At 36.3% G+C, this 18994-nt stretch overlaps 1 protein-coding gene across 1 annotated transcript; it reads right to left on the bottom strand.

The window, feature by feature from the left end:
* Nucleotides 1–1923: 1923 nt before the first annotated feature.
* LOC110664856 (probable hexosyltransferase MUCI70) lies at nt 1924–5162 on the bottom strand. Its single transcript, XM_021824730.2, has 6 exons — nt 4647–5162; nt 4007–4221; nt 3671–3847; nt 3432–3587; nt 2762–3038; nt 1924–2425 (listed from the first exon to the last, which is right to left on the bottom strand). Exons 1-6 carry the CDS (start codon nt 5005–5007, stop codon nt 2193–2195), a joined length of 1419 nt encoding a protein of 472 aa, XP_021680422.2. The 5' UTR covers nt 5008–5162; the 3' UTR covers nt 1924–2192.
* Between the last annotated feature and the right edge of the window lie 13832 nt (nt 5163–18994).

Here is an 18994-nt window from a genome sequence, read left to right as displayed (position 1 = left end):
TTAATATTTTAATAAAATTAAATATTTATTTTAAAAATATATATTATTTAATATATTCTTTAAAATAAATAAAAATTTGATTAATATTGGTTAATAAAAAATTATTAAAAAGATTAAATATTTTTGTGAAAATATAATATATAAATTAAATAATATTTTTATTAAATGTAAAAATTAAATAATTAATTTTATTAAAATATATAAATTAAATAATAATTTATCTTTTTAAAAGTATTATTTTATAAAAATAATTTATAAAATTTTATATTTCAACATTAAAATGTATTAAATTTAATTTTAAGTTTATTTTAATATTTTAGATAATATATTTGAAAATATATTCTTAAATTTCAATAATAATAATAATAATAAATTATTAAAAAATTATAATTATTTTAAGGTTTTATAATAAAAATATATTAAATTTAACTTTAAATTAATTTTACACTTTTCAACATAAAAATTTCTATAAAATATAAAAAGGCTCCTTTATTTCCGAGAGGTTAGTTCAAGTGATAACAGAGAGTTATTCAATTTTCAAAGTTTTAATTCAAATTTGTCATTAGCTTTTTAATGTAATAGTATATTTATGTTTAATTAATTATATTCATTTAAATATCCTGAGTTTAGACGGTAAATCCTTTATATATTTTTAAATATATATAAATTTAAAAATTTAACATTTTATACAGAGTGTATAATCAACTTATTTATATATTTAATTTAAATAAATAATATATATATATATCGGGCCTTTTACTCAAAAATGCTCCACTAAAAACCGGTCAATTTATATGTGTGACAGGAACTCGACATTATTAAGCCTTTCATTCTGATATCTATCTTAGAACAAAATAAAATAACATTGACAGTAAAAATATATTTTTCTTTTTAAATTGGAAAATTATATGAAAAATGTTAACTTTACATATTTCAATTAATTTGAAATTAATGTTAAGTTAAAGTATATGTTTTAATTTTTAATTTTTGTATTATTATAAATTGAGCCAGGAAATGACGTGGATAATAATTTTTAGGGGGTGTAGATACGAATGACAACAGGGGATTTGCAAAAATTATTTTAGTTTAACCCAAATTTAATTAATATTTTTAAAAATTAAACTCATCTCAAATCTAATTAATATTTTTAAAATTTAAATCCATTTAATTTTATATATTTTAATTAATAATTTACATAAAATTTTATTTTTTAGTAATAATTTATTTTTAAAAATTTAATAATTTTATAAAATATTTAAATTATATTTTATTTAAAATAAAATATATGAATATTATTATGAAAAAAATATATTTATACTTAATTAAGTATATATAATGAATACCTAATATATAAAATTTGATATTGACTTAACTCATTATATGTATCATTACTTAAACCTAAATTTATTTTAAACCTAATTATATACTATTTAAATTTACCATATTAAAATTAGATTAGATCAATTATCTATAAAACCCGGATTCATTGTCACCCCTAAGCTTAGATTCGAAATGTACAGTTGCATGATCCCATTCTCACTTGAACTTAGGTGATTTGATTTCTTTGCTTTAAGTATCTAGGCGATGTCCAACATATTATTGCTCTACAAAAACAACGGTCGCTCCAAGCCGAAGGCTCTGATGTACTATTTTTTTTTTTTTTTAATTGAAGAAGGAAAAACTGAGGAAGTGAAAACTTTAATCTCACCGCTAAAAAGTTATCATACGACAAAAACCATGGGTGGGTTCAACTAAGGTTGGCCACTCGACCAAAAATAATAATAAAAAAAATATATAGAGAGAACCAGTTTCAGATTGAAATGATGGCTTTAGTTCTAAGGGATCAAAATCAGACCGTAAGATCTATTTGGTCTTTAAGTTTAATTTGATTGTCAGTGTTGATCAACTTCAAGGATTGAATTTAAAAAAATATATATATTCATTAGAAAATGAACCAAATCAATCGATTTGTCTGGTTCAAAAGAATTAAATACAAAATCTGCTATATGCTGATGTAAATAACAATTCAAGGAGGAGCCGATCAAGAAAAAAAGAGGAGGAAACATTTCCCTTCTGACCGATTCCTCCAACACATTTGACTGTGATACAAATTGTGAGTGAATACAGCTCCTTAGTTCGTCACAGTGCAAGCAGTTAACGATGTGGAACCGAGTGACTGCAGCACCATAGCTTCAATTTATCAATGGCTTAGCCTTGCGAATGTGGCCCATACTATTAACTAGATCTTTGCGGATGCAAACGGGGAACATGTTGATGCCTTTTAGCAATTTCAACCGCCAAAGTACATATGGGAAACTCAACTGATCGCGAGAAGTGAATCGAACCACTTCATTAAACCAGAGGCACACGAACAGATTAGTTAATGGTGTATGCTCTCTCACAATGACTGAAGCTTCATTTAAAGCTGCAGAGATTAATAAATTTGTGGATAACTACATCAATAATAACTCAAATCATATTTCTAATTTTCTATAATACTAGTGAATCTGTCAAAGCAAAAATGATTCCAAGCTTTTACACTTCAAATCTGTACATGTTCTTAATGGGATTTGCCCATTTAGAAAGCTGGGACTTGACTTTCTCAAGTTAATCTCTCTTATTAGAACTAAATTTTCGTTCAATAAACAGCTATATGTATCAGGAGCATGCTGCCAACATTAAATCATAAAGATAGGCAATATGTGCTTTTGTTTTAATACTGTAGTTGCATATGATAATATCAAAAGAAAGAACAATTTACCCTTCTTCCCATTAAATCTCTTGTCTTCAGGCAAGCCATCCTGCCGATATTGAGTCAACTGCACCTCAACTTCTTCTGGGGTAGCTTTGTGTTTCTTCACAACAGCTGTAGCCTCCTCATACACATTGCTTCGAGCTCCATGTTGTGAAATCGCTAATACAGAATTTGAACGCCAAAGAAGGGCTTCTAGAACACCAAGAGGGTCCCTCCTAAATTGTGATTTTGAGTCTACCCAAATAGAGTACTTGGCATGAGGAAAGAGGCGATGTCCCAACATCTGACAAGAGCAGAAGTGAATATAAATCGGCACAAAAACATTCAAATAGCAGAATACCACAAAAAATGGAAATTTACAAGCATGCACAGGCACAGCAGCAAAGAAAAGCAGATTACACAAGGCCTCCTTACAAAAACAATAACCAAAGAACCATCAGTTATTCAGTTTATACATTCACAGGAACACAAGCTCCATATGGAATAAGTCAAATTTGTTTGAGATTGAGGCATGGAATAGACAGATTAAAACAACCAAAAAATTAACTCAGAGGAAGTGAAAAAAAAAAAATAGAGCAGTTGTATGTAACAATCACATGCATACATATATGCATATGCAGTTATGTAATCTTTCCAACATCACCTCAAAAATAATTAAAAGTCATAACTTTAATACCTTCGGGATTTTACCATTTAACCTTTGGTCTGTAAAAGGAAGATCCCTCACAACCACAATGCGCCATTTCCCAATAAAGTAGTCCTCACCAATTCGGCGCCCCTTAAATTCCTGAGCTGCTACAGTAATTTCATCCCAAAATGCAACATAACAGACCTGCAACCAATATAGTCAAAATACACATAGAGCTTGTTGATGTCAAAACAGCAAAGATTGATTTCAACATCCCTGAAGCTAACCCTTTTAAGCGATGCGTGTAACATTCCAATAGGTTGATAAAGGTCGTCTCCACCACCAAATGCACAAGTAGACACCACAACTTTGCATGCTTGCATGTAAATTTTGTCCTCACTAGAAATCTTAAACCCTCCATTTTCACTGTAAAAACCACAATGTATTTGAGCCGTTTCACTCACCTGAAAGCCACAATTACCATACAATATGAGCAAATACATTAATTTACATAAGTTTAATGTCAGAGAATTTCACATTCCAAAGTTGCAATCTAACATTAATTTTACAAATCGTCTAACCATCCTAAATCTGTCCAATGATGTGAAGATGCAACTAATAACCTTAAAACTACTCTCTCGCTGGTCAAGTGTCTGGTACCCGGTAAATAGATTAAATCGCGTAAACTCTGTGCTCAGTTTAGAGATTGTACTATTGCCTTCTTCATGTTGTGCGTCTTTCTCTGATATGTATACCACATTTTTAACAAGATTAGATTCATCATGCATGGGAATTTCCAGATGTTGAAGTTCTTCAGGAGGTAGTAGCTTCAAGCAACCTGATACCATCCACAAATGAGTGTCACAAGCTGATGGCTTTTCAATTTCACAGTTTTACATCCACTAGATTTCAGATTATCAAAGACATGACCTGCAGCTAAATGTAAATAATTACCTGTTTAAATATTCCAAAAGCCCAAATGCCGCAACCAGTAACACCATTGAGTTCAGGTGATAAATAACTTTAAAGTGCTACAACTAACATATGTCCCCTAAGCATGCTCGATAAAGAGATAAAAGAGTCATCTTTTATCAAGCATATCATTATCTGCGTATAGTTGTTGGAAACCCAATGACTGGTCCCTTAAACAGAGACTAAATGCTAAATAGGTATTGCAATAATGTAAAAAGCACACATCGCCATTGGAAAATTCTTTCAGCTCTATTTCCATACTTTGATGACAAATTTTCAAAAATCACTTACGTGGTGGATCAAGCCGATCCAAATTATCTTCCATCTTCTTCTTTAATTCGCCAACAGTCTGGTTATGTTTCAAATCCGGTGTCTTCTTTACATCACGTTCCAATTCCACATCCAAACTCGGTTCTTTACCGATTCTCGAGGCTTCGAACACAAGTAACCCAGCAGCGGGAAGGAAAATAAAAACCATCCAATATTTCAAGAGGAACCTTAGAACAAGCTGAGACAACTCATTCTTAACTCGGTGACCGTACTGTTTCTTGCGCTTTCTTCGGACTCGCACCCGCATCCGGCCGAGTTCGTCCGATTCCTCGTCTGAGACGGAGATCGAAATGCTGTGGTTGTTGAACATAGAAGACGACATCGAGAAATACTTTCTCGAATATTGAATTGAATAAATATGTATAAAATGAGAAATTCGAAATTGAAATTTTGGGATGTTAGGGTTTGGAGTAAGCTGTAAAGCACACTGATGCAACACTCAATAGTGACTGGTTCGTTATTAGTCATGCGCCAATGTATCTATGGTTTATAATTTATAATAATTAACTACTACTTCCTAACCTAACTAATTCTTAATCGGAAAAATTACAAAAAAAAAAATATACTTTTTAATCTATTTTATATTTTTAAAATTATTAATTAAACACTAAATTTTTAAATATTATATAATTATATTTTACGATTTCTGTTTGATCACATCATATTAAATATTATATTACATAAATAATATAATAAAATTATGTAACATTTAAAAGTATAAAATTTAATTAATAATTTTTAAAATATAAATAGAATTAAAAAATTTAATAGTATAATTTTTTTAATAATTTCTCATAATTTATTAATTATTTAATTATATAAATATATATATTATATAAATTATTAAGTAAAATATATAAATTTCAACAAAATGGATTAGTTAAGATATTAATTAGATTTTGATACGAAAATTTTAATTGATATTTTATAAGTTGTCTTTCTAAAGTAATTTAAAGATAAAATATAATTTTTTTAAATATTTATTATAAAAATTAAATATATAATTAATTAAAATATATATAACAACAATAACACTTAAATCTTTCAAACTATTTAGAGCTCATGGTACATTTTAATTTACACAAAATTAAAATGAGTGCCAAAATATTATTATTATTATTATTATTATATTTGAATATTAATATAAAATAATTTCAAAGGTAAATAAATGACGAAAAAAAATCACATAACTAACTTTAATTAGTTGAATTGTTTATAGTTTTATTGATTATATATAATTTTTATAATAAATATTTAAAAAATTATATTTTCATTTTTAAATTATGCTAAGAATGGCAATAAATAAAGTATATGTTAAAATCATTATATTCAAATCTAATTAATTTTTTAAATACTTAAATTTGTTCAAAACTTGATTATATTACCTCAATAATACTTAAACATGTTAAATTTATATATTTTATGTAATAATTTACATAAAATATATTTATAATTAATCATTTATATTTTAAAATTTAATATTTTAATTAATAAAATTAAAAAATTAATAAAAATATTTTGTACTTTTAACTTTTTTATTCTATTTATAATTTAAAAATTACCTAATTAAATCATAATAATTTATAACTAACCTTCACCTTTATAAGCAATTTAAATTACTTGTGAAAATCTTAACAATCCACTATAAAAATGTCACGACCCAACCTATGGGCCGGACCGGCACTAGGACCTGAGCCAGCCTAAAGCCCCCGAGGCCCGTAGTAAGCCTAACTATTCACTTAACCCAACTCTAAGGCCCATTTGGGCTCAATTTCAAGAAATCAACCGAACAGAGTCCGGCCATAAAATAGACCTATCAACGGGGAGTTTTTGACTCACCCGACCTGTAAACACAGTAAATACTCAATTGGGGAGCTCAGCTCACCCTCCACATACTTATCAGCATAAAAATAAATGTGAGCTCAGCTCCCTCATCCAATCCATCAAACATGCATACAATATTAAGTTTACAGGTCCAAAATAATAATTTAGTTTACAGACCCATATCAAATAAACATTCCTAACACATGCGGAAATTCTAGAAAATTTATAGAATTACACAAACATGAATAAATAACCTGCGAGGGAGAAAGCAGGTTAACCTCAAAAATATCCTCCTGTGGGCTGGAAAAATATTGAACAGGAGTGAGCGTTCGACTCAGAGAGTAAAATGTCAATTTTAACCATAATCTCTATAACTATCTAAAACTAATGCACCCTGTGGAGTGAAATGCAACATCAGCAACAATTCACATCATAACAGCAAAAAGGTAATTTTGAGCACTCACACACCCAGTAATATCAATCATAATATATGGGAGCTAATCCCCTATACAGCTCTCTTAAATCCAACCTGGTGCCAGCGAAGAACTCAAGCCGGACTTTCGCTTAATAAACCAAATCGGGGTCCCAGCGAAGAACTCAAGCTGTGACTACCCCGAAGGACCGGGTCCCAGCGAAGATCTCAAGCCGTGTCTACCTGTCCTATCCATAGTCCACACCACATCACACGCACGCTAACGCACGCACACTGCTCCAAATTACCACAACAACATCCATGGTACTTTAACAGTTATGAATGCAACATAAATCGTGCATAAATTTTAACTACATAGATATATACATATAAGTGATGCATGGGCATGCTTGAACATATAATAATATCGAAATTACAATTAAAATTAATATTTTACTCACAGACTTGACAACGGCCACTGTGGCGGCTGGGCGGAGAAAGAAGGCTGTCCCGACTCACCTGACAATTACATTACAATTATTTAATATAAATGACTCAATACAAATCAAGAAAAGACCAAGTACGTCCTAAGTCGTGCCGAAAATCCGGCAGAGTCTCCCCTATACCTAGGACCTACCCAACCTGCAAAATGGCTCAAAACACACTTCTATATTCACAATCCATATATCCACAACTCATTCACATCACACAGCCCCTCCTGGACCCATCAAATCGGTCATCCATCACAATATGTAAAATTTCAATTTAGTCTTTATAATTGATCATTTTTTTAAAAACTACCCAAACAAGCTCTAAAAATTCTAAAACTTTGCCCCGCGGTCCTTAGCAATATTACTAGGCTATTGCAAAAAGAATCATAATTTTCTGAGCTACCACGAATATTTTATGGATTTTTAATCCTATTTAAGCACTAGAAAATTACGAAAAAGCAAGGTTCGGGTTTACCTTTGCCGATTCCGACTCCGGGGACGCGCTCGGGACGTTTGACAATGGGGGGATAGCCAAAATCTCGGTCCAATTCGAAGACTTTTCCGGTAACGGGTCTATCTGGCTGGAAATTCACAGACCCGGTCAACTGTCGAATTTCCGCTAATTGAGGATACATACACAAAGCCCACAACACGGGGGTTAGTACATAAATTTTTCAGAATTTTCTAAGCTCATTTAATGCTTTGAAAAACACTGCGAAATTTCGTGGGACCCACCGAAAAATGGTATCGAAAAATTTTGAAATTTATATCCCTGCGAAGCTCTCGACTAGTGGAGCGCTCTGGTACTCTCGGTTTTCTCGTGGGGTTCACGGTTTGCGAGAAATCTAGCCCGAAAATCAAAATGGACTAAAACTTCCCGGGCAAAAATTGGACAAACCGCTTGATGGATTTCGGTGTTCTTGGTGTCTATGGAAAGCTCTCGACGAGTAGATGAGTTTAGACACAAGACCTGGTCCGATTGGTGGCCGGATCGGCCGGATTTTGGCCGGGAAGTCGAACGGTCGCGCGCGCAAGGGAGGGGCGTTCGCACGAATTTTTCTGCCATTTGGGGCGGCGGCCGGCCGTGGGGAACGGGTGGGGTGGCGCGCCGGTGAGCTGGGGTGGCGGGGGAGGTGGCTGGCCGGCGGGTTGGGGCGGGAGGAGAGAGAAAACGGGAGAAAGAGAGAAGGAGGAGGAGACGCGCGCAGGAGAAAAAAAAGAAGGAGAGGGAGCCGGTCCGATTCGACCGGTCCGATCCGGTCCGGTTCGATTCGGCCAGTTCAATTCGGAGTACAAAATTTTGAATTTTTACTCTGCCTCGGGACCGAAAATGAGGTCCAAAAATTTCGAAAAAAATTCCAGAAAACTCAGAAAAATTCATAGACTCCAAATGTTTTTTTAGTTTTGCCACGTGGTCTTTAAATTAATTTTTAAAAATCATCAAGTTTATATTTTTGGAAAATCGAACCCGATTTTTAAAATTCGAAAAAATCTCAAATAATTTCTTAAAATTTAAATAAAATTAAAATACCAATATTACTCATAAAATAATAAATTTAAAATTTTTGGGGTGTTACATTCTTCCCCCCTTACAGAAAATTCGTCTTCGAATTTTACACAAGGCAGAATAAAGTACATGATTACACATTGAACAGATAAGGGTACTTGCTGCGCATGTCCCGTTCTGACTCCCAGGTGCACTCTTCCACTGACTGACTCCTCCACAAAACCTTAACCATAGGGATCTGTTTTGATCTTAGCTGTCTCACTTGGTAGTCCACTATGGCTACAGGTTGCTCCTCAACTGTCAAGTTCTCTTTTAGCTCTATTACATCTAGCTGTAATACAAGAGAAGGATCTGGAATGTATTTCCTGAGCATGGAGATGTGAAACACATGATGAACATGAGAAAGGTTGGGTGGTAGCTCCAACCGGTAGGTAACGGCTCCAACTCTATCCGTAATCTCAAAAGGTCCGATATACCGAGGTGCCAACTTGCCCTTCTTTCCAAATCTCATGACTCCCTTCATTGGAGAAACCTTCAAGAATACATAGTCGCTTACTGCAAACTCCACATCCCTCCGTCTGGGGTCTGCATAACTCTTCCGCCTCGAAAGTCAAGCTTTCAATCGTTCCCTGATTAAAGGAACTACCTCTGAAGTGTACTGCACTAGGTCTACATCATGAACCTTCGCTTCTCCCATTTCCGTCCAACACAGAGGAGACCTACACTTTCTTCCATATAGTGCCTCATAGGGTGCCATCCCTATGCTGGAATGGTAACTGTTGTTGTAGGCAAACTCCACCAAAGCTAGCTGATCATCCCATTGACCTCCAAAATCCAAAACACTCATGCGAAGCATGTCTTCCAATGTTTGGATTGTCCTTTCGGACTGTCCGTCTGTTTGAGGGTGGAAAGCCGTACTAAAGTTCAACTGTGTGCCAAGTGCCTCCTGCAACTTCCTCCAAAACCGAGAAGTGAACTGGGGCCCTCTGTCAGATATTATAGAAGCCGGAACTCCATGCAATCTGACTATTTCTCGAATGTAGAGTCAGGCGTACTATGCCACAGAATAAGTAGTCTTCACAGACAAGAAGTGAGCTGATTTGGTTAGACGGTCTACAATTACCCATATCGAATCATATCCTCGCGTGATATGAGGCAACCTAGTCACAAAATCCATAGTGATCATTTCCCACTTCCATTCTGGGATAGGGAGCTCTTGCAGCTTCTCTGAAGGTCTCTGGTGTTCAAACTTCACCTTCTGACAAGTCAAGCACTTGGACACAAAGTCTGCTATGTCTCTCTTCATGCCATTCCACCAATAGCTATCCTTCACATCATGGTACATCTTGATGGAGCCTGGGTGGACATTGTACAGTGTATAGTGTGCCTCTTGCATGATTTCATTTCTGAGATTGTCCACATCGGGCACACATATCCTAGAACCTTGCACTAGGGCACCATCATTGGCAAATCCAAACTCACCACCTTCACCTCTCTGTACTCTTTCTATGATCTTCATCAATTGTTGGTCTCTATGCTGGTAAACTTTAACTCTGTTTCGCAAGTCTGGCCTCACCGAAAAATGAGCCAACAATACCCCCTCATCTGAAAAGATCTAGGATTAAACCTTAATCCATTAACTCATGTACTTCCCGAATCAACGATCTTTTCTCTGCTGATATGTGCGCCAAACTGCCAGAAGATTTTCTGCTCAAAGCATCTGCTACTACATTGGCCTTCCCAGGGTGGTACTGGATAGTGCAATCATAGTCTTTCAGAAGCTCCATCCATCTCCTCTGTCTCAAGTTTAAATCCCTCTGTTGGAAGATGTACTTCAAACTCTTGTGGTTGGTGTATATCTCGCACACTTCACTATACAGGTAGTGTCTCCAGATTTTTAGTGCAAAGACTACAGCCGCCATTTTCAAATCATGGGTGGGGCAGTTCTGCTCATGCCTCTTCAGCTGTCTTGAAGCATAAGCCACTACTTTCCTATTCTGCATCAAAACACACCCTAGGCCAACTCTGGAGGCATCACAGTACACGGTGTATCCTTCACCACTCCTAGGTAGTGTCAACACAGGGGCGGTGGTTAGACACTCCTTAAGCTTCTGGAAGCTCTTCTCACAGTCATCTGTCCAAATGAATGGAACATTCTTCCGAGTTAACTTAGTTAAGGGAGCTGCTATCCTGGAAAAATCTTGCACAAAACGCCTATAGTAGCCAGCTAGGCCCAGAAAACTTCGCACCTCAGTGACTGTTGTAGGCCTAAGCTAATCAGTTACAGCTTCAATTTTCTTGGGATCCACTTGAATGCCATCACTAGAAACCACGTGTCCCAAGAATGAGATGCTTTCTAGCCCAAATTCACATTTTGAAAATTTGGCATATAGCTGGTGCTCCCTCAAAGTCTGCAACACCATTCTCAAGTGCCACACGTGTTCTTCCTCGGTCCGAGAGTATACCAAAATGTCATCTATGAATACGATGACAAAACGGTCCAAAAATGGCTTGAACACCCTGTTCATCAAGTCCATGAAGGCTACTGGTGCATTAGTGAGTCCAAAAGACATCACCAAGAACTCATAATGACCATATCTTGTCCTGAATGCCGTTTTGGACACGTCCTCATTCCTGATTCTCAACTGATGGTATCCTGATCGCAGGTCTATCTTGGAAAAGAATCTAGCCCCTTGGAGCTGATCAAACAGATCGTCGATCCGAGGAAGTGGATACTTGTTCTTCACAGTCACCTTGTTCAACTGTCTATAGTCAATACACAACCTCAATGACCCATCCTTCTTTCTCACAAATAGAACATCTGACAAGTCAAGCACTTGGACACAAAGTCTGCTATGTCTCTCTTCATGCCATTCCACCAATAGCTATCCTTCACATCATGGTACATCTTGATGGAGCCTGGGTGGACATTGTACAGTGTATAGTGTGCCTCTTGCATGATTTCATTTCTAAGATTGTCCACATCGGGCACACATATCCTAGAACCTTGCACTAGGGCACCATCATTGGCAAATCCAAACTCACCACCTTCACCTCTCTGTACTCTTTCTATGATCTTCATCAATTGTTGGTCTCTATGCTAGTAAACTTTAACTCTGTTTCGCAAGTCTGGCCTCACCGAAAAATGAGCCAACAATACCCCCTCATCTGAAAAGATCTAGGATTAAACCTTAATCCATTAACTCATGTACTTCCCGAATCAACGATCTTTTCTCTGCTGATATGTGCGCCAAACTGCCAGAAGATTTTCTGCTCAAAGCATCTGCTACTACATTGGCCTTCCCAGGGTGGTACTGGATAGTGCAATCATAGTCTTTCAGAAGCTCCATCCATCTCCTCTGTCTCAAGTTTAAATCCCTCTGTTGGAAGATGTACTTCAAACTCTTGTGGTTGGTGTATATCTCGCACACTTCACTATACAGGTAGTGTCTCCAGATTTTTAGTGCAAAGACTACAGCCGCCATTTTCAAATCATGAGTGGGGCAGTTCTGCTCATGCCTCTTCAGCTGTCTTGAAGCATAAGCCACTACTTTCCTATTCTGCATCAAAACACACCCTAGGCCAACTCTGGAGGCATCACGATTACCAGTGTATCCTTCACCACTCCTAGGTAGTGTCAACACAGGGGCGGTGGTTAGACACTCCTTAAGCTTCTGGAAGCTCTTCTCACAGTCATCTGTCCAAATGAATGGAACATTCTTCCGAGTTAACTTAGTTAAGGGAGCTGCTATCCTGGAAAAATCTTGCACAAAACGCCTATAGTAGCCAGCTAGGCCCAGAAAACTTCGCACCTCAGTGACTGTTGTAGGCCTAAGCTAATCAGTTACAGCTTCAATTTTCTTGGGATCCACTTAAATGCCATCACTAGAAACCACGTGTCCCAAGAATGAGATGCTTTCTAGCCCAAATTCACATTTTGAAAATTTGGCATATAGCTGGTGCTCCCTCAAAGTCTGCAACACCATTCTCAAGTGCCACACGTGTTCTTCCTCGTGAGAGTATACCAAAATGTCATCTATGAATACGATGACAAAACGGTCCAAAAATGGCTTGAACACCCTGTTCATCAAGTCCATGAAGGCTGCTGGTGCATTAGTGAGTCCAAAAGACATCACCAAGAACTCATAATGACCATATCTTGTCCTGAATGCCGTTTTGGACACGTCCTCATTCCTGATTCTCAACTGATGGTATCCTGATCGCAGGTCTATCTTGGAAAAGAATCTAGCCCCTTGGAGCTGATCAAACAGATCGTCGATCCGAGGAAGTGGATACTTGTTCTTCACAGTCACCTTGTTCAACTGTCTATAGTCAATACACAACCTCAATGACCCATCCTTCTTTCTCACAAATAGAACAGGAGCACCCCAGGGTGAAGTGCTCGGACATATTAAACCTTTGTCCAACAGCTCCTGTAGTTGCTCCTTTTTAACTCTTTCAATTCTGCTGGGGCCATCCTGTAAGGTGGCATTGATATGGGGTTTGTACCCGGAACAACATCAATGCAGAACTCTATTCCCCTTTCTGGTGGCAACCCTGGAAGCTCTTCAGGGAAGACATCCATGAATTCTCTGACAACAGGAACATTTTCCATGTTGACACCTTCTACAGATGTATCTCTCACCAATGCCAAATACCCTTGGCATCCACGCCTCAGCATTTTTCTAGCACTAATTGCTGACACCAAGTTATATGGAGCCACGCTCCAGTCACCATCAAAGCTAAACTCTTCCACACCAGGTATGTGGAAATGCACCTTTTTGTTCCTACAGTCTAAAGTGGCATAATGAGTTGCCAACCAATCCATCCCCAAGATTACATCAAAATCTATCATTGGTAGAGGAACTAAGTCTGCTGGGAGAATCTTTCCATCCACTACTACTGGGCTACCCGGAAAAACCACATCTACATCTATGTTGTCACTAAGTGGGGTAGCTACCGACAAAGGGCATTCTAAAGTTGTAGGGTTTCTACCCAATCTCATGGCAAACACAGGGGAGACAAATGAGTGCGTAGCACCCGGATCTATCAAAACACGAGCCTCGTAGGAACAGACTAGTAGAATACCTGCCATGTCACACCTTACCCCTCTGTAAGGCATAACATGATCCCGTAGAATACTTAATGAACTACCGAACTTCACCTGCCGATAACTCATTAAGCACCCTACAAGGGATTTTAAAACAAATTTCTTACTTTTAGTAAGTGGTGAGCATTTTCTAATAAGTACTTAAAACATTTAGTTAAAATTAAAACTAGTTAATATTTTTGGCCCATTTTATTTTTACGCAAATTTTATAAAAATTTTGATAGAATTCCCTCTGTATTTTGAGAAAACAGTTCTTCAAATACCTGTAAAAAGCACTTCTAAAAATTTTTCTCAACAACTGCTTCAATTTCATACTCAATCTTAATCAATTTCTCAACACATTTATCAACTTTCAAATTTCAAATCCACTATATATATTACAATTTTATACAAATTTTATACAAACTGCTCAAGACCCATTTTTACATGTCCATACATTTATGTGCAATAAATACATCAAAAGAAATATTTACAATTAGGGTATAAATTATACTCGATAGCTTCAAAACAGGAAGATCATCAATCCTTAGCAGCTCAGTCTGCTGCTCTTCTAGTCTCTGTATCTGCGATAGCAATAAAAGCTATCGCTGAGTACTAGGACTCAGTGGTGCACATCATACTAAAATAATCTTTATGCAAAACTTAAATCACATTTATTCAAAAATTTGGCTGAACATGAGAATTAAGTACAAATCATGCATTATGAGATTTTAAATGCAAACCAAGTTTATTTCAAAGTATCAAAACACATTTCATAAAGCCCACAGTTAAATCATGCCATTTGAAAGAAATAGAATCTCAATAGCCAAAGGCTAAAGAGAAATCACATCACAAGGCTAGCTAGCTCAAATATATGGATATCCATTCACATCCTCTTCTACTGGCACACCTCAACACTTCTCCAGAGAAGGAATCAAAATTCGAAACTAATTACCTCCACTAGTCGTGCTAGTGAGGTGTTCAAATATATGGCCATGACACTATGGTTTCAAAACTTATCTTACAATTTGCTAAACATTGTCATTTCAAATATACACAATAACTTTCAACAATTTCGATTAAAGCATCATAAAGAATGTCTCAATTCACTTTTTCAAATCATTCAAAACAATATGCAGCAAATAATTTACAAAAATTACACGTTGTGCACAAACCTCAAACGAGTCGCCTGTTGGCCTTGACTCGACTCCTCGGGTTCTGTCCCGGTATTCTTTTCCACTGAAACACACAATTTCACAGTGTTTCAGTAATATAACTTAGCATAAATCCAATAATAAATTTAACTTCACTTTTACCTAGCTCTAACGTGCTAAATTCGACGTTCTTGAAATTTTGTGTTTCGGGTTACTATTCATTGCACTATTCAAGTCAAATTATTGACTTTCTAAGGTTTAATAGGTATGGGAATTCTAACTTTACCCACATACCACATTTTGGTCACCAAACTTGTTGGTTTTGGTCATTTTCTCAAAACTTAGGTCTTTTAGGCAAAATTGCCAAATTTTCAGTTTTGGTGTCCTTAATTGTACTGTTTCATTGATCAGTTTACTATTGGAATTTGATAAAACTTTCTTCATAGAAAATGTTCCTTATTGTCTTAAGTTTATTCTCCTTTTTGAATCACCCCAATTAGAGTTTTGTAGCTCAAGTTATGACCAAAATAAAATTATTGTTCACGTGCACTGTTCATGCTGAGATTTTGGGTTCTGGCAGATTTTGATCCAACTTTGGTCAGTAATTTGATTAAGTTAAGTTCATAATTTGGTCTAAATTTCTTCATATAAAATGTTCTAATATGTCTTAGGTTTCCATCGGTTCAAGAATCGCCTAAATCGGAGTTTTGTAGAGAGAGTTATAACCCTTCAAACATTACTGCTCAATAGAAATTCTGCAGAGTTGTAGGTTTGGTAACTCAAATTTGCTCAATAATTTGAATGGGTTAATGGAATAATTTGGGGTGGTGTTCTACATAACAGTTTTAGATCTATACCTTATCTAATTGCTGGTAAAATTTCAGGTCAATTTGACCTTCCTAGCTCGAGTTATGACCAAATGAACAGATTCTTGCTCATTTGGTCGATTTAATGCGATGGTGACTGCTCTCATTTCACTTTGGTTAATTTGTTCACTCAGTTTTGGTCAGTTTTTGAGCATGGTTCCTTAATGAAAATTGTGCTCTTTTATGTCTATTTTCATCCCCAATTTGTGGCATATCAATTGGACTTGTAAAATTTGAGTTTTGGTCCTTCAAAGTGGGTTTGGTCATGCTGCTGGACCTACGAATTTAGTTTTCATTCCAACAATTCCCACACACCTCTTTTGGTCATTATTTACCATTTTTCATCTCACAATAGACCAAAGTCATCATTTATGCATTTTTCCAAAATTTGGTTCCAAACCCTAGCATTCAAAACCCTAACTCATCAATTTCATGCATTTAACCAATTCAATGGCTATATACATGCTTCTTTAACTCTATCAAACTCATACACACCTTTAAGCCCATCAAATTCATGCACACACATCAAAACCCTAGCTGGATGAATTTTGCTTTAATCCTCCCACAATTAATTTCTTTTCATTTTAAACATATTACAAGTAATTCAAGCTATAAACACAACTACTAAATTTCAAACTTACAAATTAATGTGCTTACCTCACTTGAATTTAAATTCTCTAGTTTCTCTCCTCTTTCCTTCTTTCTTTGTTGATCAATCTCCTTGTCAAGTGACTAAAACAAGTTTTTATGGGTGAATTTGGGGTAAGGTAAGATCAAATGGATGTTTAAAAGCTTGAAGCAAGCTTTAATGGTGGACCTCCATAGAGATAAGAGGGAGAAGGTGGGCGGCAAGATGGAAGGAAGAAGAAGACAATTCTTTTTTTTTTGTTTTCTTTTTATCCTTATCCCTTTTTGAAGACCAAAAATTCATTTTAAAGAAATAATTTAATTAATTTGTTTATGACATCATGAATGATGTCATCACCTTTGACTTTTTCCATCTCTTTTTTTTTCTATTAGTTCTTTAATTTAATTTTCGATTCCGAAATTTTCTTTTCTCCGATTTTATTTGACAGTTAGGTCAGGAGTCAGCTTTCGGGGTCAATTGACCAAATTGCCCCTCGCTGGTTCATCCCAGTTTGCAAATAATTCCATATTTCTTTCGGCTCCCGGACCTAATTATTTGACTGGCTTAACAGTTCTTTTTCATGATTTTCTCTTTTTCACTGTGTTCATAAGGGTCCTAAGGACCGCAGCGTCACTTTTTACGGTTCGAAATTTGAGTTTAAAATGACTTCGCAGTCATTCCCGAGAAGGTCACCCATCGCTGTGACTCTCGGCTCGTTTAACTTCTTATGTTCTATTTTTCTTGTTTATACTTAACTAATTGGACATTACTAATTATTTGTGCTTATGGCTTCTCCAGTTGTCTTAAGTATGGTTCTAATCCCCTTAATTGTTCGGACCAACACCGGTCACCGGAACAGTGAAATCTACCAGGCTATGCAAACGGGGTGTTACAATTCTCCCCCCCCCCCTTAAAATAAATTTTGTCTCGAAATTTTACCTGGTATCAATCTCTGAACAGCTGTGGGTGCTGTCTCCTCATGTCCACCTCTCGTTCCCAAGTAGCATCCTGGCCCGAATGATGGTTCCACAGCACTTTCACCAACGGTATCTGCTTGTTCCATAGCTGCTTCACCTCATAAGCCAGAATCTCTATAGGTTCTTCTTCATATGTGAGGTCTGGATTCACTTCAATTTCCTCTACTGGTAGTATATGAGATGGGTCTGATCGGTACCTCCTCAACATAGACACATGGAAGACATTATGTATCTTCTCCAATTCTAGAGGTAGTGCCAACCGATATACCAAAGGACCCACTCTTTCCAGAACCTCATATGGCCCAATGAAACGAGGACTCAATTTCCCTTTTCTGACGAATCTCATAATTCTCTTCCAAGGAGAAACCTTGAGGAAAACTTTCTCACCCACTACATACACAATATCCCTTCTTTTCAGATCAATGTAGGACTTCTGACGGTTTGATGCAGTCTAAAGTCGATCTCGAATCACCCTGATTTTCTCTTCAGTTTGTTAAACAATTTCGGGTCCAATCATCTTTCTTTCACCCACGTCATCCCATCACAACGGGGTTCTACATTTTCTGCCATACAAAGCTTCATATGGAGGCATTCCAATGCTTGATTGGTAGCTGTTGTTGTAAGCAAACTCAATTAAAGGCAATGTGTATCCCAACTGCCCTCAAACTCAATCACACAAGCCCGTAGTATGTCCTCTAAGATCTGAATTACCCTCTCAGACTAGCCATCTGTCTATGGGTGGAATGCAGTACTAAAGTTCAATCTAGTTCCTAGGGCTCTCTGAAAACTACCCCAGAATCTAGAAGTGAACCTATGATCTCTATCTGATACGATGGATACTAGCACTCCATGCAGTCTCACAATCTCATCAATGTATAACTTGGCCAATCTTTCTAAACTGTAGTCCATCCGGACTGGCAGAAAATGAGCAGACTTGGTCAGTATGTCAACAATGACCCATACTGCATCATGACTCTTCTGTGTCCTCGGAAGTCCCATCACAAAATCCATTGTTATTCTCTCCCATTTTCATTCGAGCACTGGTAGTGGATGTAACAACCCAGTGGGTACTTGATGCTCTGCTTTACTTGTTGACAAGTTAAGCATTTGGATACAAACTCTGCCACATCTCGTTTCATACCCATCCACCAGTAATGCTCTTTTAGCCCTCTATACATTTTTGTGCCACTAGGGTGCATGGCAAAAGGAGACTCATGTGTTTCCTTCAAAATGATCTGCCTCAAATCAACATCATTAGGAACACACATTCTGCCCTGGTGTAGCAGTAAACCATCATCTCTGATTGAGAATTCTGGTTTCTTGCCCTGTCGGACTTCTTCCAACAGCTTCTGATACTTCTG

Source organism: Hevea brasiliensis, chromosome 12 (genome assembly GCF_030052815.1).
Source record: "Hevea brasiliensis isolate MT/VB/25A 57/8 chromosome 12, ASM3005281v1, whole genome shotgun sequence".
Classification (NCBI taxonomy): Eukaryota; Viridiplantae; Streptophyta; class Magnoliopsida; order Malpighiales; family Euphorbiaceae; genus Hevea; species Hevea brasiliensis.
Note: the sequence above shows the minus strand (reverse complement) of the source record. Positions and strands in the feature narration are given on the sequence as shown.

Coding starts and splice junctions, on each gene's coding strand:
- LOC110664856 (XM_021824730.2), bottom strand. CDS start 5,007: ATGTCGTCTTCTATGTTCAACAACCACAGCATTTCGATCTCCGTCTCA. Junction 4,222..4,646: donor GGATCGGCTTGATCCACCAC/GTAAGTGATTTT, acceptor GGATGGTATCAG/GTTGCTTGAAGCTACTACCT. Junction 3,848..4,006: donor AGCGAGAGAGTAGTTTTAAG/GTTATTAGTTGC, acceptor TGTGGCTTTCAG/GTGAGTGAAACGGCTCAAAT.